This window comes from Phyllostomus discolor, chromosome 3 (assembly GCF_004126475.2).
Source record: "Phyllostomus discolor isolate MPI-MPIP mPhyDis1 chromosome 3, mPhyDis1.pri.v3, whole genome shotgun sequence".
In the NCBI taxonomy this organism is placed as follows: domain Eukaryota; kingdom Metazoa; phylum Chordata; class Mammalia; order Chiroptera; family Phyllostomidae; genus Phyllostomus; species Phyllostomus discolor.
Window position 1 is genome coordinate 206,599,747 of NC_040905.2, and position 25,255 is coordinate 206,625,001.

Below are 25,255 nucleotides of genomic sequence, written 5' to 3' on the forward strand. Positions count from 1 at the left end.
CAAATCTCCACAGACCTAGTTGGAGCCTCCTCACCACCCCAGAATCTTAGATTACTCTGTTCTCCCTGCTACCTTTCTTCTCTCACTTCCTGGAATTCAGATTTCCTAATCCACTCAAAAAGCCTCTGTTAGCAACTCATCTTCAATTCTTTAGCATGATATTCTTGGAGTTAATTACAGAAATAAACAAATTCAATATATGAAGAGCTACTTTTTGTAATCTTTATCTCCCTGGCACCTCCTGAAGCTTGAAAAGAGTAATACATAATTCCTATTTCCAAACTCTAATTCTTTAAACAGAAATAAAAATGTCTATGACAACTTTGGTATTAAAGCAATTTCCTAATAGTAAAATATCAATAAAATGATATACAAGGTAGGCAATTACCTAAACATAGTTTTGCTCTGGTGCAGTCAAAGCTCCGTATCTGCTAGTATTGAATCCACGGATTCAACCAACCAAAGATCAAAAATATTCCAAAAACCCAAAAATTCCAGGAGTTCCAAAAAGCAAAATTTGCACCAAGCACTATACCGACACCATGCAAATAAAGTGGTATGTAGGCTTACCCTATATACAAACACAGGTTATATGTAAATATTATGCCATTCTATGTAAGAGACTTGAGCAGCCACAGATTTTGGCACCCAAGGGGAATCCTGGAACCAATCTCCCAAGGTTATCAAGGGACCACAATACTAATAAGTAATAAGCCAACTGTGCAATGCTGAGTGATCGACTGTGCTCCATCTTCTCTCCAGTAAAAGGAGAAAGTCTGGCCAATGTTCTCAGTATTCCTTTCAGCTCTAAAGTCTATGAGTTTATCAAAAATAGGCAGTTGTGTCCTAGGGGTGCAAATCATGTTAACCTTTGAGGAACCCTTAAGAGACTGCCAAGATTCTTTGTTTGTCTGTTTTTTAACTGGAAGAAACCTTAAAAATCATCCCAAATCTCTTCCATCCCACCCCAGCCCTCATTTTACAGGAGAAAGAAATTCTGTAAAGGGAGTAACATTTGCAGCATCTCTCTGTAACTTAACACTAATTGTGGTCCTCAAGGCTTTAGCATTTTCCTTAACCCAAAAATGGGAACAGCAATAATACTTACAAGCCACAGGGTTGTTGAGAGGATTAAATGAAATTCTAAAAATTTAAAGCACTCAAGAGAGTACCTGGCACACAGTAAATATTCAATAAGGGTTAGCCATTATTATCATAGTTGGTAAAGTCATTCTGATTTTCACCCTCCAAACCATGAATTTAAGTTTACTCAGGAAACAGACTTCTTGATTTAAAAATGTAAACCACTTTGCAGCAGCTCTGGAGAAGCTATTCTACCCTGCACAAGCATAGGGAATAGGAGCTCTTATTAAGTCATCACTCAGTGCTATTACAGAGAGTTGGCTCCTCGACGAGGCTACGGCATTCATGTGAAAACTGACCTCTGGGTCAACCATTCAGAACTCAGATCACTGGACCAGTAAAATAAAACGATCAGGGCATGTTTAAGAGTTACAGATACTAGCTTACCCTGCCCTACTAAGACTATACTATACTCGTATAATACATGCTTCCTTATAGTCTTTGATACCTATTGTAAGTTCTATCAGCTTAGAGGTAAAGTTCTTTTTCTACTGAGTTGGCCAAAACGTTTGTTTTTTTCCATACCATGGCTCTTAGTAGCGCTTAGTTATCTTTAACATCATTCAAAACAATTTGGTTTTGTATTGTGACAGCTGTTATATCGGTGTACATTAAAAACAGTTATCAAATTTGTGAATTTTTGTGCAGCCATTTTAATACTGAAAGAAAATACGCAACATTTTTGAAATATTATGCTTTATTATTTCAAGACAGGTAAAAATACAACTGAAACCCAAAGAAAGGTTTATACAGTGTATGGAGAACGTGCTGTGACTGATTAAAACGTGTCAAGAGTGGTTTGTGAAGTTTCCTGGTACTACTGACATTTTGGCCAAATAATTCCTTGCTGTGGGGCTGTCTTATACACTGGAAGATGTTTAGTAGCACCCCTGGCCTCTACCACTAGCAGCCAATAGCAGGAGATAGTCAACATACTCAAAATATCCAAATTAATAAAATTATTGGTGAAAATGAAAACTGTGTCTTTTATTTTATGGAAAAAACGAAATGGACTTTTTGGCCAACCCAACAGCATTATCCTACATTAGCATTAGCACAAAGATAATGTTAGGGTAGCATTCTTACTTCCCTATTATCTCAAAACTAAGTGAAATATGGAGAGAGTCATGCTTCCAAAGCAGAGACCATTATTTGGTATCCAGCTGTTCTGATCTGACGTTAGCAATCCTCTCTCTGAATGTGCCTCACATTCCTGAGTGAGTCAAAATGACCATAATGTTCAAAGCAAATACTGGCTAACACTGTCAGGTGAGAGGAGCACACACATGGAAGGTAAACATGCCTGATGGAAATACAAGATGACTTGCAAATTTAAACTGTGGAAACAACTAGTTACTTACAGTCCCTACCACATTACAGTTTTCATGTTTTTACTGAAATAGTTAATGTTACTCACTTTAATTTTGTTCCAAATACTGAAGTATTTAAGTAGCCTAATGCTATCTTTCTCTTTCCTAAAAGGCATTAAGTATTAGCATTTCCTCCCATTCCACAGAGAGATATCAGCTGGTGTGTCACAGGCCCGGGACCAGCACAGCCTCCCAGTTGGCAAGGATCTGTCCTAAACCCCGCGGCAACATTCTTCTCCAACACCACAAACTGGCTTTTGTACTTTGTTCTTTTCCAACACCTCTTTAAAAAAAAATCGTGATCAGTTAAGGAAAAAAGTTACAAATTTTAAACAAGTAATTTCCAAAGAGCACACCTGTTCCCATGCCTAAAACTAGAGGAGACATTACTCTGAAGTTGGGCTTTATTTTGCATCTACCATTAAAGCAAGTCTTCTAAATACTAGACTCCTCAAAGTACAGGCGACCCTTAGGATCCTCCTCTACCAGAAGCGGATGCTGAGATTCCAAGAGTGTGAGCCCTGGAGTCCGGAGACCCGTGGATTTGAATCCCATCTCTCCCATTTATTTGCTGGGCCAAGTCACTCAGCTCTCTCATCTGCTAAATGGTGGTAATAATGTAACTCCCCTTATGAGACTGCTGCATATAGTAAGCATACAGTCAGCACATAATACATTTCACTTTAAGAAAAAAATTTTTTTCTTAAATTTTTAACTACAAAAATTTCAAAGGAAAACAATGGTCAGAGACCAAGTGTTAATCAGGCTAATTTTGCATATGAATAGAGTTGCTAAATCACAATCAGCTAAGAAATCAGTTTAAGACAAAACCTAGAAGAACAAAAATAGTGCAATGTATGCTCTAAACAAGAAAGAAATTAAGTTTTTGTTTATGACTTACAATTTAAGTGGTAAAATTCTAGACCGAACACATAAATTAATAAAATTTCAAACCCTTGGTTTGAAGTTGTTACTGGTAGCATGCTGATAAATCTCACCCTTGGCTAAGCTCTGGGTTGAAACCTGAGGTTCAAAGTGTCTTAGAGCAGTAAATTATACATTTCGGTTTATGCCAAGTATTAGAAAAATTTTATTAAGATATGAATGAACCCAAGTTTGGCACACCATACACATCAGTCTGGCCCCTGGGATTGGAAACCCATTAAGACTTTATTTAGGCCAAGATGGAGGCGTAAGTAGATACACTTTGCCTCCTTGTACAACCAAAAGAAGGACAACAACGAATTTAAAAACAAAAATAACCAGAACTGCCAGAAAATCAAACTGTATGGAAATCTGACAACCAAGGAGTTAATAAAGGAACATTCATCCAGACAAGTAGGAGGGGCAAGACAGGAAGCTGGGGGGAGAACTTGCAGCAAGGCAGTGGCTGGAGGACCCAGGTGGGCAAGGTGGTGGCTTGCAGACTGGGTGGTCCCACATTTGCATGAGGATAAACCAAGATGAACAACTGGGGAGCAAGAAGGACCCGGGCAACCCAGGGCTCCAGCACAAGGAAATAAAGCCTCAAAACCTCTGATTGGAAAAACCTGTGGGGGTTGTGGCAGTGGGAGAAACTCCTATCCTCACAGGAGAGTTCTTTGGAGAGACCCACAGGGTCCTCCTATAATGTACACAAACCACCCACCCGGGAATCAGCACCGGAAGGGCCCAATTTGTTTGTGGGTAGTGGGGAAAGTGACTGAAAGCCAGCTCAGAGCTGAGTGAAAGGCACTATTCCCTCTCGGACCCCTCCCCCACATACAGCACCACAATGCAGCAACCTGGGTTGCACCACCCTGGCAAATACCTAAGGCTTCGCCCCTTACTAAGTAACAGGCGAGTGGAGACAAAAAATATGGCCCAAATGTAAGAACAAATCAAAGTTCCAAAAATAGAACTAGGTAATAATGAGATAGACAACCTATCAGAGTTCAAAACACTAGTAATCAGATGTTCACAGAAATAGTTGAGGATGGTCTCAAAATAGAGGAAGAAGTGAAGGCTATACCAAGTGAAACAAAGGAAAATATACAAGGAATCAACAGTGAAGGGAATAAAACCAGGACTCAAATCAATGATTTGGATCAGGAGGGAGAAATAAACATTCAACCAGAACAGAATGAAGAATTCAAAAAACGAGGTGAAGCTTAGGAACCTCTGGGACAACTTTAAATGTTCCAACTTCTGAATCACAGGGGAGCCAGAAGTAAAAGATGAAGAGCAAAAAACTAACTTATTTGAAAAAATAATGAAGGAGAGCTCCCCTAATCTGGCAAAGGAAATAGACTTTCACGAAGTCCAGGAAGCTCAGAGTCCCAAAAACACTGGACCCAAGAAAATACTACACCAAGGCACATCATAATTACATTACCCAAGATTAAAGATAAGGAATCTTAAAAGCAGCAAGGGAAAAGGAGACATTTACCTACAAAGGAGTTCCCATAAGACTATCAGCTGATTTCTCAAAGGAAATCTTGCAGGTAAGAAGGGGCTGGAAAGAAGTATTCCAAGTCATGAAAGGCAAGGACCTACATCCAAGATCACTCTATCCAGCAAAGCTATCATTCAGAATGGGAGGGCAGATAAAGTGCTTCCCAGGTAAGGTCAAGTTAAAGGAGTTCATCATTACCAAGTCCTTATTATATGAAACATTAAAGGGTCTTATGAAAAAGATGATAAAAAATATGAACAGCAAAATGACAACAAACTCAAAACTATCAACAACTGAACCTAAAAACAAAAACAAACTAAGCAAACAACAAAAACAGAAACAGAATCAGAGAAACGGAGATCATAATAGTGGGGAGGGGGAAATGGGGAAAAAGGTACAGGGAATAAGAACCGTAAGTGGTAGGTACAAAACAGACTCGGGGAAGTTGAGACTAGTATGGGAAATGGAGAAGCCTAAGAATTTATGTGTACAACCCATGGATATGAACTAAGGTGGGGGAATGATGGTGGGAGGTGACATGCAGGGCGGAGGGGAACAAAGGGAAGAAAAAAATGGGACAACTGTAATAGCATTATCAATAAAATATATTTTTTAAAAGGAAACCCATTAAGAATACATTTCACAAGATGATTTATCAAGAATCGTGGTAATCCTGACCAGTGTGGCTCAGTTGGTTGGGTATCATCCCAAAAAGCAAAAGGTCACCAGGTTCGACTCCCTAGTCAGGGTGCATGCCGGGGTTGAGGGTTGGTCCCCAGTAAGTGCACATGCAAGAGGCAACCGATCGATGTTTCTCTCTCACATCCCTGTCTCTCTCCCTCCCTCTCTTCCTCCCTTCCCTTCTCTCTAAAAATAAATAAATAAAATCTTTAAAAAGACATATTTAAAAAATCCAGGGTAAATATTCAAAGATACGCCTAGCACAAAGTACAATAAAACAGACAGAGGAAAATCAATTTGCAAAGTAAACTCCCTGAATAACAACTCTTCCATCTTTAGATCTGCATATTATCATCACTGACTTCTAAGAAAATTCCTAATAATTTCTTTCCAAGCACAAAATGTTTCTATGAAGAACTGTATAGCTGTTACTTAAAATAATTCAAAATGAAATCTTTTTCTAGTGTAATAGTGGGACAAGCTTGTTAAACAAGAGAACTACAAAACTCCTCCTTATGTATTTTTACAGAGCAAGTGACACAATACAAAATCAAATAAGAAAAAATGGCAGTAGAAAATGTTTATTCTATTCAGAAAATTTTAAAGATTAAAAATCAAATTAATATGCACATAATATTTTTAAATAATAGAATTTTTAAAATTCAAATTATAATCTAGACTCCTATTATATCCACTGGAATATAATGCAATAAAATGTTAATTAAATTTATAATTATTTAAATGTAAATTATAAAACTATGAAAGACAATAAAATCAAAGAAATTGCCTTTTATGGCACTGAAGATAATATGTTTCAAAAACTGCTGGCAATTTCCTTTTTCAAATTTGCTTTTATAATAGTATCCAATTAGAAAGCAAAAAAAGGTTTATAATGTCTTTAAAGGTGTTTCAATAAATACGCAGGCATACAAATACCTACAAAATTACTGTTATGTTTTACACCCAACTCCTAGAATTCAGTAAGCAACATGAAATGTCATGTTTGGAGAAAGACCTGATTTCTTTAAGATAAAATCCTATCTCACCATAGTTGAACGGGGTGGGGAGGATCAGAAAAATGCATCTAAACATCTCCTCCTCTACACCACTCCAGGGTCAGCTGAATTCTCCTAGAAAACGGGGAAGGAAAAAAGAAAAGGTGAGGAAAGAGGGAGGCAAAAGGAATGATGAAAAGGGAGGAATGAGAGAAGAAAAAGGGAGGAGGAGGGCAGCCTCAACAGTAAGGTCTGTGAAACTAGTGATTCGACTTGGAACAAGTTCCCTCACGTGGAAAATGAGCACACCATCACCTGTGTCAGTGTTTCCTAAAGCGAGGAGACCACTGGAAGATTTTACGAAACTAGTGCAAAGAAAAAGCATTTTAAAACATTTCAAAGTCGTTCCCTTTTCAATTCTCCTTCAATCCTTCTAATCACATCAGAAGAAAAATCTCTTGTTTGGTGCTAGTTTGTCTATTACCTCTCTAATGCTCCTTCATCACCCTTCCTAAAAAAGACCTGACCAGAGAGACTTTGGCAGACAATCTCTTAGCTAGAATATTACACAATATTACTTTTATTAAGTTTATGTTTACTGTTACCTTCTATTTATGGCAATTTTTTTCATTTAGTATAAAATTCCCCTTTAAAATAAATATTGGGATGCAAAGTATTAACTAACTACCCAATAGTTAAAAGGTGAAATAAACAATGTGTTAGGAAATGACAAAAATCATGATGGTGATATAGGAAAGGCTAAAGTTCGAAAAACACTGGTTTAGTGGAATAGTGGTAAGTTATTTTCAACTCTAAGCCACAGTTCACTCATCTGCAATATGGGACTATCACCACGTATCAAAGAAAAGTGGTGGAAAGGATTACATTGGTTTGGTACAGTGCCTGACACACACTGAGCACTCGCCAACCATTTGTTCCTTCCCCTTTTAAGGATATAACCAGAAGGCCTTTTAGAGACCTCCAGAGAGGTGGGGGGTGGGGAAGCCAGGCTTCCTGTGTGTTACAGACAGGAGCATTTGTTCTGGTTGTGATACTTCCCACCAAGAACCTCCAGGGATCTGGCCTTGCTTTTTACTCCGATAAAGCAGCAGTTTACTCTCCTAAAGCTCATAATCCTAGTTACAAGCGACTGGACATACTAAAGTACTTCAGAAAAGTGATACATATCTTAAATCACTGAGAAATCAGACCCTAAAGGGTAACAAAAAAGACAGGGCCATTTTATAACAGATGTCCAAGCTAAAAGAAGGTATTTCATGTGGGCAAATTTGACAATGCTGTAATACAGGGGTGTCAAACTCATTTTCACCGGGGGCCACATCAGCGTCGCAGTTGCCTTCAAAGGGCCGAATGTAATTTTAGGACTGCATAATTGGAACTACTCCTTAACTAGGGGGCAAGGAGCTCAGTGCTGCCACCAGGTGAAAACAAGGTGCCAGGCCAGATAAAACCAAGTGGAGGGCCAGATTTGGCCCATGGGCCTTGTGTTTGCCACATGTGCTGTAATGAATGTTCCATAAAACAACCTTGATCACTTCATCACTTCCTATTGCCCAGCTAGAGCCCACAGGTGAGAAAATCCTGGGGGTTTAGGTGTGGGCAGTTCCCAGTTCCCTGAGTAGAAGTGCTTAGAAAAAAGGAACTGAGTACTTTAGTTAAGTCCAACTATTGTGTAGTAATAGGTACTTTATTTTACATACATTGCCTAACTTCTCCAAACATAACTGAGAGGTAATTCCAAGTCAATCCATGAAATGACCAAATCTTCAAATAGCCAATTCTCAAAATTTTATTTTAACTACTTAGAGAGTTCACAATAATTTGTTTTGAGGGGGCAATTTAATTAACTTTTAAAGATTCCTGCCAAATTAAGAATGACAGGATAGCAGCATTTTCAAGAATGTTTCATTTGTCTCTACCCCAGTGCTGTGCTGCTACACACGGAGAGCCTGGGCAGAGAGGGGAGCTCTTGTGCAGAAAGATACAGCCTGGTCTGAGCTGCAGGGCAGGGGGACAAGACAGGGCACAGGAAAAGAGGGAGAAGGAAAAGGGGGGAGATGGCAGGATAGCAATGAAGGAGATGGAGCATGAGAACAAACTCTGTAAGTTCAGACGTGGCAAACTGATTTTGTTGAACTGGACACTGGGCACACAGAACACACTTGGCAAGCTAGCTTCAATGTCCTGGATCTGGGTAAACTGGCTTGTTTGCGTATGAACCAGGAGACAGTAACCTCACTCACGGATCAGAAAATTGAGAATGTTAACTAACTTCCCTAAAATGTAACACAGCGATATTCTAGGTTTTTCACACGCCACCTCACTTCATTCTCCAGGAGTCTCCACGTGGTGATTCTTCCTCCTTTCACCACCACCACCTTCCCCCCAACCAAAAAAAATCACAAAAGTAAGAGAGAAAGGATTTTAAACTAAGTCAAATTCTAAAGCTCATGCTCTAACACACCTAGTCACCACTCCACAGTAACAATTTACCAAAATAATTTGTAACTGCCACCTCCATCAATGCAGTTTTGTCTGCCATAATACAATAACCATTAACTCTACGGCACAGCATTTGCTATTCCAAGGTTGAGTAGAACTGACCGACTAAAATAGGATAATTTCAGGAAAAAGCCAAATTTTTATTTTACTTTATTGTATTTACTTATTTTTAGAGAGAGGGAAAGGAAGAGAGAGAGAGAGAGAGAGAGAGAAACATGGGTATGGGAAAGAAACATCTATTGGTTGCCTCTCCTGCATGCCACACCCCACAACCTAGACATGTGCTCTGACTGGGAATCCCACCAGCAGCCTTTTGCTTTTCAGGACAACACCCAACCAACTGAGCCACACCAGTCAGGGCAAAAGTCAAAATTTTAGAGATATTATTTTATTTAGCCTGGACAAGCTTATTATATATATGATTTCAGAACAAATATTGCAAAATTAAAATCTCTTGAGAAACCTGTCATTTTTACAGACCCCAAACTGGCAATTCCTGCTGTATTTTACAACTTCTTCCTTTCATCATGTTGGTTACATACACACACACACACATGCATGCGCGCACACACAAGCATACAATTTTCTGATCAATTATTTCTATCAAAGTCTGGGCTAGTTTCATTAAATAAATGTAAAAAAGAAAATAATTCTAAAATCTACAAGATCCATATATAAGGATACAAGTGCTTGCTCAAACTATTTGCCTTACTATTGGACTCTTCAGGGATTCATCACGTTTATACTGATGCTGGGAGACATAACCTATCTCACCCACTGACACATAAAACCTGACTTTTCATACAGCACCAATGAAGCTTCCTTCTGTCAATCAGATTGTAGTATCTCAAGGATCTCTAAACAACTGAAAGTACATTCTGCCCTTCATGGTAAGCAGAAAAACTCTCTATTCCATAGATCTTATGACACAGTCCATATATAAAGCATTTTAAAAATATTAATATTTTTACTTTTACACTGCCTGAGAATATTCAAAAACTTTCACTAGCAAACTTACCTTTCCTGTAAAATATTTTAAGAACCAACTAAACTGGTACTTTTAAAAAGCATTAAACATTTGCTGTGATTCCTCATTGATTTCAAAAATCTCTTTGATGTTAAGACAGGGGAAGGGATCTTTTCAGCAAATCTGAACATTGCAAACTGACACAATGGAAATGCCACCCGACCTTAGAAAATTTCAAGTATGTATTTTAAACGCTTAATGAAGAGATGACAAATTTAATTTTTAAAGTCCATTTCAGGGGTTTCTTTTGCACTTAATAGTGCCTCTTTAATTATCTCTGATCTTCAATGTACATCCAAGGCTACCCTTAATGTTTTAGCAAATAGAATGCAATTCTACCTAACCTCTTTTGAAATCAACAAAAGCTATAAATTTAACTCAAGACAGCTTTTGTAGTTCAGTTAGACTCAAGGTCATCTCAAGGCTTTTAATTACTAACCAGGATTTGAGGAGGTTTGCAATTGGTATAGCTGAGGGAAAGAGCAGCTGGCTTATTCACTTTCTTATTAAAGGGCATTATAAAAACCGAGTCTTGGCAAATTGCAACTTCTCTGACCACCAGTGGTGAGCACAAAGAAGCAGAGCAAATGATCTTCATTCGTGTTTACTCTCAATCAATATAAAGTTTCAAAATTACTCAAAGACTCTTTATTTTTAATTTCAACAAATATGATTTATCATTTAATCTAAAATTTGTACACAGCAAGTTTCCATTCTGAAACCACCCTTGTTAAAAACTGTGAATGCCTTTCAAATTAGCCCAATATTTATTTAGGTCTCTTCACTATCAAACCCTGTGCAGGGTCAGCATAGAAGTCAGCCACTGGAGAACCCATGCAGATTCTTCAGACTTCTAAAGGAATAAGTTTCACTTCACTCTTCATGCACTTAATTTCTAATCAAATTCAGTTGTAAGTTTCAGACTTACCGCCCTGAAGTTTCAGGAGGGAAATGATGCAGTTGTGTGACACAGACACACACTCACAAACCATCCTGAGATTTTTGGAGGCAACCAGAGGAGGCCCGAGTGTCTTCACCACCCGTTCTCCCAGAGTCTGTAATACAGAGAAGGCAGCCACAGAAGAGACCCTAAGCACTGCTCTGACTAGGCTAGAGATACTGCGGCGGGGGTGGGGGGCCCGGTACCAGAAATCTAGAAGATTCAAAGGAAAAAAGGCATTGAGAATGACTGTATCTCTCCCCCCAAAAATGAGAACGGAGCGAATAGCCCACCACAGTGCCTCAATTCTATCTCAAGTACCAGGCATTTATGTAAAAAATAAGTGCTGCTGACAACCCTAGATTTTATTATACAAGATAATCTTAGTGTAAATTAAAATGGTTGTTGGCAAAGGTACGTAAGTACTTCTAAAAAGCATTAAGCGTCTTTGCACAGGGGTAGTACTGTAGCCAATGAGGTTTATCTGAGGCATGATTATTGCCAATTGAAAAAAATAATTTTAAAAATGAGAAAAAATAAAAACCATCCCTCCAAAATAAGCCAAAAATAAAAGAAAGCACAAGAAGGTCTGGGCAGTACTGTTTTATCAGGAAGAAACTAAAAACTATCCCAACGTCCAACAATAAACAACAATGGGCTGTCATATAGCTATTATAAATTTTAAATAATTTCATGTTGAGTAAGTTCCTAACATAAGAAAAATAAAGTTTTAAACAAAAAGCATAAAACAATGACACACATGATCACGACAAGCAAAAAAATGTAGGATGTGAAGTCCAGAAGAAAACATAAGAAAACTTTAATAAAAACTGCTTGGAGACAAGATTACATATATGCAACTTCCCCTTAATTTTCTGTATTTTCTACAGTGACCAAGTATTTCTAATTTTAAAAACATTAGATTCCCTAAGCAGTTGACACCTAAGGACCTACGGGCCACAGGCAATTCAAGCCCAGGGCTGAGAGAGCACACCATTTAAAATTTAAATACAAGATACAGCTAATTCCCTCCTGCTTTTATTTACATGCAAGCACCTCCAACTGCGTTCCCCTGGCTGCATCCCTCGGACGGGACTCTGAAGCTGCTTTACAAACGAGGCCCTGGAAGCGCTGGGTCTTCTCCAGCCTGGAGCCCCATCTATGCTCCTGAAAACTAGCTTTGGAGAATACATGTACGGTGCTCCACATATTTCACATTACCAATAACTGCTCAGTAACTGTTTTCTATTAATGAGCACACTATATGAAAATCAAACTTACTTTGAAAGATTTTGAAAAGGCTCCAAGCAAATAAAAAGTTTTATCTTCAAAAGTTAAATGCATTTCTTCATCACAGAACTACTTCCAGTAACTGCTTGCCATCAGAATTCCAGCCAGCCCAACTATCTTTCAGATTTGATCTATCAGCAAGTAAGGAAATATTTTTTGTAGGAAAGCAATTGTAATTTCCCACATTAGGTGATTGATTAAGTTCTCTCCTCTAAAAGGCTGATTGGTTTCCTGGTGCCAGTAAAATGATTGATGAATATTTCAACTGCAGCTCCCTTGCTGCCCCCCCATACACCCCTCCCCCATGTGCTGCCACTCCTTTCCTGCTGGGTTCCCTTTTTACAGACCAACAGCATTTAAGGAGGTTTTGCCCTTTTCCTTAATAAATCCACATTCTCAAATGTGGCATTGAATCTTAAGAGGATAGAACTCTTCTCAATGTTGAATGAGTTTTGCAGATAAAAATCCTTTCACAAGGAATGAGGGAAAACTCTGAAATTAAGTACTGGTCTGATTCAGTAATTAAAACACTTACAAAAGAGAAAGTGTGCCATAAAGGGGTTCTAAATGGGAAGAAAGTGACCACGTTAAAAAACAATCAAAAACTACATCTAATTTCAAATTTACATTGTCAATTATCAAAACACTGGACCTTTAGCTGCAAACATTTCTATCAAGTAAACCTGGAGAATGGAATTTACATGTAAAGTATGTGACCCTACAAACTTTAAAGCAGCCAGGAGCTCTAAAATCAAAACAGGGCAGCAGTGTCAATGTTCTCGGAGGGATGACGCAACAGTATCTGAAGCCAGGCCATCCCAGAGAACCTGGCTGTCAGCACCGCAGTTATGCGCTTCCGTCAGGGCTTCCCTAAATTGCAATTTCCTGTTTTACCAGCTCATTCCATCATCCAGCTGAAAAATCTCTTCAGGAATTATCTAATACGGCTCCTTCATTTTATAGGTGGGCCCACAGAGATGTGCCTTTTTAAACTGAGCTAGAATCAGAACCTGGACAAAACGAAGGCCCATCAACGATTTCCTGGACCTCCTCTCACAAATCTTTTCCTACTCAGACTACACTGCTACCATAATCTAGTAACCCCCACTGCCACACTCTCTCTTTGCCAGGAAATCACTTTCTGTATTTTACAAGCTTTGGACAACTAGGTCTTCTAGTTCCATTTTAAAAGAGTCACAACAACTTTCCGGGATTGGTTCTCCTCTCTTTCATATAGCCAGCTTTTGTGTGGCAGGGGGAAAAGGGTACAAGAGACAAAGGCCATCTTTTCCTCAACTGCATTTCCCAAAGCAGTCAAGCACGTTTGTATCTGGTGTATCTCCTCACTTGAGTTACAAGGAGAGTCACATTTCTGAACAGAAACTACATCTAATTCCAGCAGAACCCATAAAACCTTGGATTTAGCTTCAACACTCTTGACTTATATACCGGCCCCAATTACCTAAAATAACTGAAAAACACATTCCCTTCCCTATAGCATTTTGTAAACTTCCTCTGACTACCAGCAAAGGACTGATTTCTTTCTTTCATTCATTCAACATTCATGAAACACCAAATCCTTGTGCTTAGTGCTGAGGATACACAAACAAGATATGGCAACCCTTCCTTGAGTAGCTCAAACCCCTTTCTTCCTTAGCACCCCTTGGGTTCACCAAGGATTGTCCCTGATTCTGTGAAACTGTTTTCTGGTCACTTGTTTTCTGGTTGGCTTATTAAACCCAACATAAAAGAAAAGTCACCTGCAACTTTAAGAGTGGATCTCTGTTGCCTCTAATCTACAGGCAGTTGATTTCTGGGCCTCCTCAACAACTGGAAATGGCCTAAATTAACAAATGCTTGCTTTGGGGCGGACACTATGCTTGGCACTTTGTAGACTTTGTCACTAATCCTAGCAACCCTGAAGTAAATTTCAGAAACATCATGGGGGGGGAGGGGGTAAAATATAGGAAACAAATTATTAATGCTGTTGCTGTGAAATCTGGGGTTTAACTTCTGTGGTCTTCGGTTTTCACATCTGTAAAATGGAGATGATAATAAAACACCTACTGCATAAGGTTATGAAGATAAAGTGAGTTAATACATATAAGGTGCTTAGAATATTATATACAACACGCACTATGTAAATGTTAGCTGCTATTATTAAATGAGAACACTAAAGTTCAGAGAAGTCAAGTGACAAAGTCACATAGCTGTGATCTTTGTTCTGCCACACTCCGGAGTCCCTGTTCTTTCCCTCTCACACCACCTAACAAAAATCCTTCCTCCCCAGCAGAGACTACTACTGCCACTTCCAAAAAACAAAGCCCTCTAAACAGATATCAGTGGGGGGTTTCCCCCAGGTGGTTTATTATCCTGCTAAAAGTGCATTTTAGAGGGAGGGTTGTAAGGCTAGAAAGGAAGTCTCCTGACAGGTTAGATTTCAACAATACAGCAAGAATATGGAAGAAGAAAACAAATGTGCCTCAGTTATTGAGTTTAGAAATTAAAGCTTAAACTTAAACCAATTGATTTAACTCAACTGATGAAGAATGCACTCAAAGATGTCATCTGAAATCTAAAATAAAATCCAAGCATTAAGATGAAAAAGAAAAGGACTGTTTCTTCTTATGACTAAATTGCAACTCCTACAGAATACAAAAATGCTTTAAAGGGTACATTACGTGACACTCCAAGAACATCAAGATAATTACAGAGCTCTCAGGAAGGAAACCCAAATATCTCACTGATCTTTCATCACCCACCAAGCTTCATCTTAAATTCTGATCCAATAACTCCTTTCTGTTATTCACATTGTTAGGTGACATTTCTTCTGCTAGCAATCTCTCTGCAGAATGAGTTCTACCTAGCAACTAACCTAAGAAATAAATCCCTGTTTAACAGCACAGTAATTGACTTACACTAAAAAGTTACTCACACTAGGAAAGGATATTCTTAAGCCAGAAGAGGAGATGCTTCTCCGAGATGGACTTTCTTACCACCTCCCTCAGTGAAAGTCAGGTTAAATGGTAAAACGTCTACAAAATGACAATCGCAACTTTGGAAGACAAAAAAAATCAAAACGTCTACTGAGAGCAAATAAGCAAGCTATTCTTGATGGAAGTTTTGAAAGGCAAGGCAGAATTTTTCTCTCTTACATATTTCATTATTTTTATAGCAATGACTCTTAATAGTAAGAAAGTATTTTTGTGTTGTCAGATTTATTTCCGTAATTACAAATCTACCTTTTGTGGGGAAACAGGTTCTATTGGAAAATTTCTGCCACAAGATAACTAACAGTTAAGCAACAGGTTTCAAGTAGCAGGTAACAAAGCCTTATCAGAGAACTCAGTGAGGGTGAACTACAACACACTTCATTTAGTCTCAGCAAAAAAAAAAAAAAAAAAAAAGGTATGAACTCATTTTCAAAATTTTTCCCTCTGTAGCTCCTCTACAGAAGGCAGGGGGGAAGAAAATGAAAGAAAACCCCAAAGTAATTGAGTACTAATAATATCTGGTGAAGTCACCATTTTCTTACATTTTAAGTTGAGTCCTTTAGAACAGAGGTTTTTCTCACACATTTTAGTCTGAGTGTTATTAACTCATTACATATTAACATAAATCACATTTTAAAAGAAAAGTAACTATATTTTCCAACAAAACAAACATTCAGTGAAAAGAGTGGCACTTTACACTTTTGCTAATCTCTAGCATCTGGCTTAATTCTGGCAGCCAGATTCTCCTATATGCATTCAGTATATTGTTATACTTGTATATTGTTTTTGTTGAAGTATGGAGGCAGAAAATCTGGCCTTACACAGACTTATATTTGGAAAAGGAAGAAATATATGCTTATTAAAATAACTGTAGATTTTTTAATAATATACCAAAACTCAGTAAGTGCTGGTTTCTTAAAGGTTAAGTTCAACCTGAAATCTAAACCCACATCAGTAAACTCTGTATACTGTGTTACATTAAAATCCATTGCTCTATATAACATTTTGAACAGATTTTTTGCTCATGCAGGATGTGTAACATCACATAACCAGAAATTTAGGAAATAATTCCCTCACTGAAGTAAGATTCTCTTTAAAATGCTGACATTTAATCACACAATATCAAAAAAATCAGAGTTGTTAAAATCATCAGTCTCATCAGTAAAGGCTTTAAGTATTGACACACCATCAAGCTCAAAGTGACAGGTACAAGATTTCCACAATTCTGCTGCTGCTTGAAAGCTCAAATTTTATTTACCGGCAATAAATATTGGCAGTTTTCCTTGGAGTTGCAGGCTACCCAAATTTGAATAAACCATAGTTTTATCTACTGTTCTTTCAAGGTAAAATGGTGTTGGGGGCGGGGGGGGGGGGGCAGCTCACAACATAATGAACTGAACAAGCACTTTTCCTTAAAACAATGATTCTATTTTGGTATGCAACAGAAATGCTGTGTGTGTACCTGCCATAGAATATCAAAAAACAAGTATACTCAAGGGTTGAGTAGTATTAATTTAATAAAAGTAATCGTTCTTACTCCTCCATCTAAGACATTCTTAAGTGAAGATGCCTTTCTTTTTTAAATAAAAGTGTGTGGAGGTGAAGAATACATAAGACCACTGTTATAGTTTGGTTCCTTATTTTTCTGCTGAGGTACCAACAGTTTTTATTCACCGCTGTTTTTGCAACATCAGTGCAAATATCAACATGGTGAAAAAGGCAAATAATGTCAGTATTATTATAAAAATACTTTTGAGCCCAAGAGCTTCCTTGATAGGGTCTCAGGGACATCCCCAGAGGTTCATGGACCACAATATGAAACCTACTGGCTTAAATAATACAATAAACAACAAATTTAGTGACTCAATAAGTGGAAGGAGATTAAGTCTGAAATAATACAGTACTGAATGATCAACAAATGATGAATGGAAGAAAAGAATACAATCCAACTAAGTACTACCGCATTAATCATTTATAAATTTAAAAAGCAAAAGATAAGGAAGCAGGCTTCACAGAATTGTAGTGTCATCTTTTTTCTTGTGCGGGAAACACTGCACTGCATAAACTGCAGTTAACTTATGTTTTCTTTAATATAAATGTATGAAGGCGAGGACTACAATGAGCACCACCACAGTCTGTTGCCCTGTGATAAAAGGAACACTGCATCTGATCCAGTACAACATAAGGGTGTTTTTTTAAAGATCAAGACAAATTTTTAACCCTTCCAAGACGATACAGCTTCAGGATTGAAATGAGTACATGAATTAAATAAAATTAATGTTTTTCTTTTTATTGAATATATTGGGGCGGCACTTGAAAATAACTTTTCTAAATGAAAACTCGGTATAGGTTAAGTAGCTTCCTTCACTTAATCAGTCTGTCCTTCATTTTGGCACAGATTTGTTACTGAAATGTTTCCTCTGTCTTAATTAAGACTCTGAGGAAATATCATAGGACGTCTGAACATCTGTTTAACCAATCACATCCTTCTTCAATCAATGGTTTAAGAGAAAAAAATAAAGAACACGAATTTTGACACCACAATGATGCACTGACAAAGCCAGCAGAACCCACTTGTAGACCTCTGAAATGCTTTTACAGCAAGACCTAAAATGCTATGATGCTATGAAACATAAGAAGTTAGAAATAAAAGGCCAAGAAGGCTATCTACCTCTTCCACATGAGGAATTTAGCAGTGCATATCTCTCTCAAATATAATTCTTGAGTATATTTTTAAATGAATTATAAGTAATTTCCAATGCGAATAGCTGTTCAGGCAAGTATCTTTGACACCACCACTACAGTTGCAATAAGCTCAAGCTTATTAGGCAAACAATTCCCTCTGTCCCTATTACCAAATTCTTCTTATAATTTCTCACTGTGACAACGAAAGAAAAGTCACTACTCTGGTTCGAACCACCCACAGAGTATATCTTCAAATCAAACAGCCAGGATTTGTTTCCAGAATACATTACATGTTGCTGCCTGGGGAATTGATTTTGGAAACATTACACTTACCAGCTGACTTATCAACAGTGCTGGTAGAATTGACACCAACTTAAAGGCAAGAATCCTTCCAGAAAATACAAAAATATGCTACTACTGCCATCTGTAGTTTATGCTTGAATAGGTTCCCAGCGTCAACAAATTGAAAGGTGTACAGTTGGCAATTAGGATCCAAAGACCTCATTAAGTTGAAGATACTTTTCAAAGTTAACTTTATATAACAAATTATAGCATTTATTTAGTATATGACAGGAAAACCTGTGGTTCTTTTTGTGAACTTATTACACAATGCTGACAGGGAAAACCACAAACTGCCCTGAATGAAAATGGTTACAATGCATACGGCTAACTTTTGTTTTCCCCAAACTTCCACACCCCTAAGGAAATTCAAAAGAATGCTTCCTGCGAATTTGTAAGTAGGATGTCTTCTCTTGAAACAGTGATTGTCAATAATTAAAACATCCCCAAATTTTTTAAAACAACAAATGTACTTTTAAAGAAATCCAGGAATTTTCTACTTAGACATGAGAGTTTGGTCTAGTTTGCCTACTTCAAGTTAAATTTTAAAGGTTCAATTATTCCTATAGTTTTCAGCAACAAAAATTCCAAAATGCAAATGAAGACTTAAAGTAGGCTATTTTCACAACTTATTTTCTCTCAGTTTGCTTTCTCAAATGACAACCACTGTAGCTTAGGGATCAAAAGATTTGGTGCAGCTGGGGGTGGGGTAAAAAGCAATTCAGCTCCCCAACAGCCAGCTGAGGAAATCCTGGTTCTCTCCTCCAACTAAATCACTGTTAATCAGAATTACCAGGTTACATAGTAAGGTCTTATTTAAATAATCATAACCAGAGGAGAAAAACGTTTTCTTGAGAATCTGTTCTACACAGGCTACTTTTTAATAGCGGGTAACAAGGAAATAACGAAATAAAGTACAAAATGGTTTATTCTTTAAAATCAAGTTCTCTGTTCTACAGTTATTTCTAAACCACACTGAAAAGCAGGTTAGACACAACAGTTTTTTCTAATTTTCCATTATTAAGGAAATTAAGGTCTAACAGATAAGGCTTTTATCTGTTTTGTAAAGATAAGCCATGTTGGAAACCAAGCAATAAATAAATAGCAGACCGGATTTCATTCTATGAATACTGTACATCAAAGTCATATCCAGAGGTTTTTGTGGGTTTTTTTAAGATTAAGCTCAAATGAATCTGAAACATCAGCTCAACACAAGAAAAGGCATTACTGCTCAGTCAGTACTTCTTGCCGACTTTTAATAATTCTGGTATCTCTAACCTTGTTATCAATCAAAGGCATCCGTAAACCTCTAAGAAATTACCTGAGCCAGGAATAGCTGACATTAAGAATGTGAAAGTTTAAAAGAAAACATTTTCTTTCACAATTTGTTGGTTTTGTGAATATTTTCAAAGTATAACAGAGAACTGGGTGTGCTGGATCACTACTTGTGGGACATATTCAATACTACCTCCCGTTTAAAATTGTTTCAGAGACCCTTTCGTTCTTTGCTGAAATGCAAGTTTTGTTTTTAGCTGTTGATTCAGAATTTTGATTTTTCTGATTATGACCCTTTCTACCTAACAGATGACTGGTTCACAAGCACACAAAAGGAAAAGACTGGACCAACAATTTCAATTTACTCTGAAAGGGCATCTTCCCAAATTTAACTTTCAGCTTAATTATATACCTGGAAAAAATGCTTAAACAAAGCAATGTCATTTAACTTGGCTACAACACAAAAATAAACATAAGAACAAAAAATTAAGATAAGGTTCCTCAGGATCTAGAAGGGTATGCTGAAAAGGAAGTCTCCCATGTCAAAGGAGTTATCCTGAATTCTGAAGCCAGAAATTGCCATCTGAACACAATTCATTAATGAACCAACCTACTCAACACAAACCAATAAATATCTACTTATAATACAGATGAAATTCACACAGCCCCAGGTCCCAAAACAAGCAAGTACCATTAGCAATTTAAAGCCAACCTGCATAACAAGCACTACAAGTGATATAACAAACTTCCCTTCCCAGTCTCGTAGTAGTTGGCATTTCTACCCTTCATCTCCCACTAGCCTAAAATGAGGTATTTTAATCTAAAGTTTATTTTCTACCGTTGCTCTACACCACCAGAAAAAAGGGGAAAAAATGACAAACCAAGAAATTATGAGTAAAATATGGGAATGTGTGATTCAGGGATATTTTAAGAAACGTAGTTTTTTTTTTCATTTGCTCCTCTCTCTTTGTCCTCCTCACCTAACTCCCTTTCACATGCATGCACACGTGCGTGCACACACACACACACACACATACACCTTTCTGCTATAGAATTCAGAATAACCTACAGATCAGGAAGCAGGTCATGATCATATTTTGATTCTATGGGACAGAAATACCCAAACAAGAATTTGGTGGATGGTAAATCTAAGTTTAGAGATGTGGTCATCTCACACTTCCGCTGTTCAAAATCAACAGTGAATCTTCAATGTTGTTTGGACGTCACAGAACCTACTGAAAAAAAAAAAAACAACAAAAAACCTGTGTGCTGCTTGTTCTACAGAACAGCAGTGCTATGGTATGCATTTTTTTGTAGTGAAAGTAGAAAATTCTGAGGCGACTCAGAATTAACTTAATTTTCCAAGTCACAAAACTGAAGTTAAATTGTCGTGGAAAACAGCTGTTAATTTATTTTCAGGGATAAACATTTGGGTAACAGTGATAACAGGAAAAAGGCACCCGATTATTTAGTGAACTTCTTCCATTTCTCATCAAGTGCTTGAAATATTTAAGTCTACTCCCTCATTCTCTTAAGGTGAACAAATTCAATATTTAGCACATACTTCCTCATTCATCTGCCTTTGAAACTCCAACAGAGAGCAGTCCTCTAAAAGAGTTCATTTTTGTTAGGAAAACCTACAAGCACACATCTGAATATCCAGTGCAGTTAGCACAGGGAATTCCTGGAAGGGTGATGGTGCATCAAAAGGTTTGCAACTCTGTTCCGACAGAATAATAAAAACCATTTAAAAGACTGTAAATTCAGCATCAATGGCGTTTCCGGCGAGAAAACATTTCTGAAATCCCACCCCCAGTTTATTTCTTCATGACAGAAACCAAAAGACCTCACCATATCCAGTTAGCTATCTATGCACATATTTCAGACAAAGTGGAAATCAGTCGGTAGGATTTTAAAAATGAGAAAAATTCATTTTCTCTTAGAACTTTTGCAGTTTCATTGCTTTAGAGAAAAATACATATTAGTAAATATAAAAGAAAAAAATGTCCCCACCTTTCCAGAGGTAAACTCTCCTTCCCCCACCTTTTTGGTAAGTCTTCTGTGAGCATGTTAAGTTATAAGAGACAGTGAACATTAATTGTAAAACAGGACAAAATGCTCATTGTTACACTAAAAAATAAAGCATCCCTCGACAGTCTAATGTTTCCTGTATTTTCTTTTAAGCCCATCAGACTGTCAAAAGTCCCATGTGTTTGCAACAAAAAGGAAATATTTGTAGCACTAAATAGGACTGATGTAAAATATTAAAGCCACCTCAGCCTAAATGGATTGCTCGATAACAGTCTTTTAAATGGTTCTGACCAATTGAGGAAATGAGACTATGAATGGGAAATTTGATTGAGTTAAAATTACCATTGAGTTCTTTAAAATGTACTAATGAATAATTAATAGTAAATGCAGTTCCTAGGCTTCCCTCACAACAATATTCTCAAGTAGAACTGAAGTCTGAAGCAAAATCTATCATCTATGTGTTATGCACAGGTGGGTACAGGAAGTATGCACACACAGAAAGACATTATGAAAATACACTACTGTGGGCTGTAAGATCTAGGGTTGGGTAAAAAAGAAATATCGCTGTGGTAAACTTGGGATCAGATTTGCAACATTCACACATTGATACAAAACCAGATCTCCACTTTGAAAGCTTGAAAAGTCAAAAGCAGTAAAGAAATCCTTTGTTCCTATGATACTGTCTCCTACCCTAACTGGATTCCAGCCCTTCTTTGTGACACGGGGTTTTATTGATCTCAAACATGTTCACATTCAGAAATTAGTCTCCAAAGACATCCCAAGGGACTACCAACCACCTAGATACCACACATCACAGGCATCTTTAAAAAGGACAAGAGCTCTGAAAACACGTCACTGTTTGGTCAACAACATCAAGTGAAGTTAACCAGGCTCTCCTCTAAACAGACTTTTCCCTTAACTGGTAAAAAGAGCAGGTCTACCGAATTGGCAATAAACTTATGGAGGTTCAGATCCACCCCAAGATTCCTCTCCTTCGGTAGCTCATCCATTCAACAATTGAGCGCCCGAAGTGACCTATATTCAGGATACTTGCTTCACACCTGCCAGGTCACACTGTCCTGACTAAGAAACTTCTTGCCGAAGCAATTAATTTTTAGTGCCTCCTAACTGTCCCGGGTGTTTGCATTCAATTTGAAATCTGTTACTTGTTAGACACTGTCCTAGATCTTTCAGAGAATTGCGAGTTTATGGCGCAGAGAGGGGAGGAGGCAAGGTTCTCCGAGAGCCTGCCCTTTATTCGGAAATGAGATGTGAAAGGTGGAAGGCAGGGCAAATAAATAAATAAATCGGGTTTGCTGCCGGAGCGTTTGCCGGCCCGTACGAGCACCCTTTGTAATGCGGGCCTCCTGGGGCTATCGCCTGCGCTAATTGCTCCAGGGCGCTTTCCAAGTTCAAAAGTTCACCTTTTACGACCTCACAAAAGCTCCTTACACGTTACCAATAAAAACATTCCGCGGCAAACACCGAGGGGGGAAAATATCAAACAGATACAAATAAAACGTCCCGAAGGGGAAGGGAGCCAGGGGGCGGAGGACGAGCCAGCCCCAGAGACAGCCCCGAGGAACCTGAGGACTTCGCCCGGACTTAGGGGCAGGGGAGAGAGGTCGCAAGGGCCGGGCCAGGTGAGGAATTCTCGGGGCTCAGGGTCCGAGACCGCGAAAGGGACGTGCAGAACTGCGGCGGGCGGGCGGGCGGGCGCGGACCCGGACCAGCCGCCAGACGGAGGGGGACAGGTGTCCCTAACACCGGATCGGGCCAGAGATCCGAGCCAGTAGAAAGTCGTCACCTTAACAGAGAAGGGGAAGGACCAAAGAGAAATGGGGCGCGGAGCACGCAAAGGGGTCGGAAAAGGAAACGCTGGCCGAGTAAAGTGATTCGAGGGTCCGCGCAGAGGTCGAGTACGGGGGTGGGGGCGCAAGGGAAGTGCGGGGCCGCAGAAGCGGCTCCAGAAAGGTATGGGGCAGCGAGAACCGAGGGCGTGGTGTCGGGTCGGCAGAACCGGGAGGGAGCATCAGCGGAGGGAGCACCGAGGGGACTGGGGGGAGGGGACAGGTCCGCGCGGAAGGGACGCCAAGGCGGAGAGGCCCCCCGCGGAGGGCACCGGGGCCGGGGGATAGGAAGAGGAGGCTGAGGCAGAGGAGACCCGAGGGGGAGGGGAAGCCCCCACTGACGGGACGCGAGGTGCGGGGCTGGGGGAGGATCCGGGCCGAAGTGACCCAGGGGAAGGGGAGGGCTCTGCTCCGAGAGGACCGGGGGAGGGGGAGAGGGGTCCGCGAAGCAGGGACCCGGGGTGGGGGTGGGGGGAGGCTTCACACACAGGGGCTGGGGGAGAGAGGAATGAAGGTCGGGGTAGAGGGAACACGGGGAGGATCTGCGCTGAGAACGAGGAGGGAGAGGGAGGGTGCGCACTAAGACGGGGGAGGAGAGGGAGGGTCCGCGCTGCGGGGACCGGGGTGAAGGTCCACGCCGAGGAGACCCGGGGGCGCTGCAGCTTCCCAGAGTACTAGCAGGCTGCGAGGGGAGGTACCCTGGGATCCGGGGACAGGGGGCCGGTTCTCGATCGGCCCGGACTCCGCACGCCCCTCACCCACCGTTGCGCGGCGGCGGAGGGAGCGCGGCGGGCGGCTCCAGGAACCCCGCGGAGCCTCCGCCGCCTCCCCCTCCGCTAGGCGGCCGTTCGTCCCGCTCCATGCGGTGGTGCTCAGGGCCCGCGCTCAGTTCGCTGCTCCGCCATGACTGGTCCCCTCGTCGTCCGCCGGGGGGAGGGGGCTGTCAGGGGCCTGCGGGCTCCCGGCCGCCGCGCTCTCTGGGTCCCGAAGCGCCCGGCTCCGCGCCCCTCCGCGCCGCGCCCCCTCAGCACTGGCCAGCTCCCTCCCCCGACGTCACGCGCCGCTGCCACGCTCGGGGCTGCGGGGCACGCTGGGAATTGGAGTCCGCCCCGCGAGGCCGGCCACGCGGGACTCCAGCAACTGAAGGGGTGGGAAGAACGATTAGCAGCTCTGAGGAGGGAAAGCCGAGGCCTGTCTCAATCGCAAACCCTAATGAAAACTTCTGTCAAAATTTAACAAATATTGCTTCGGGGCCTTTTCTTCATTGTGACTTATCCACGGTCAACTTTTCCTGTGACTCGTGGCATCTCCCCGCCCGGACAGTGAGTCTTCCCTAGGAGGTGGGTCGCCAGGGAACCGGCCGAGCACGTGCACCGAAGCCCAGCCCCGGGGGCGGGGCTCGGGGGGCGGAGTTTGGGGTATTTCTGAGGGTCTCCCTCCGCGGCTTCGGGACAAATTGGACCGGAGATTAAAGGGCCGGAGTTTAACTCGCGGTGACTGCGTTCGTATGCAAATAGAATCTATAAAACTCTCCTCTCCGGGGTACTCTTTAAAGGCTTTTACCTCCGGGTGGGCGGGAAAGACTTAAGTTTCTCTTCCTTTTCTTTCATTTTCCGCCTGCCCGTTGAACGGAAAGGCAAACTAAGCTCCAGGCCATTGATGCCATTAAAAAAACTCTA

General features: G+C 40.1%; 1 protein-coding gene and 1 pseudogene across 4 annotated transcripts in view; one reads left to right on the plus strand and one right to left on the minus strand.

Moving 5' to 3' along the window:
• NR6A1 (nuclear receptor subfamily 6 group A member 1) overlaps window positions 1-24,635 on the minus strand; it is a 198,024-nt gene extending 173,389 nt beyond the window's left edge. For 2 of the 4 annotated variants that reach the window (XM_036022209.1, XM_028520470.2), the window contains exon 1: window positions 24,339-24,634. In XM_036022209.1, coding sequence (XP_035878102.1) covers window positions 24,339-24,438 — 100 coding nt within the window. In that variant the 5' untranslated portion in view covers window positions 24,439-24,634. Of the gene's footprint in view, window positions 1-24,338 lie in introns of all 4 variants that reach the window. The other 2 variants (XM_036022208.1, XM_036022207.1) reach the window with 1 other exon arrangement.
• LOC114513692 lies at window positions 11,558-11,643 on the plus strand (annotated as a pseudogene).
• Window positions 24,636-25,255: the final 620 nt, after the last annotated feature.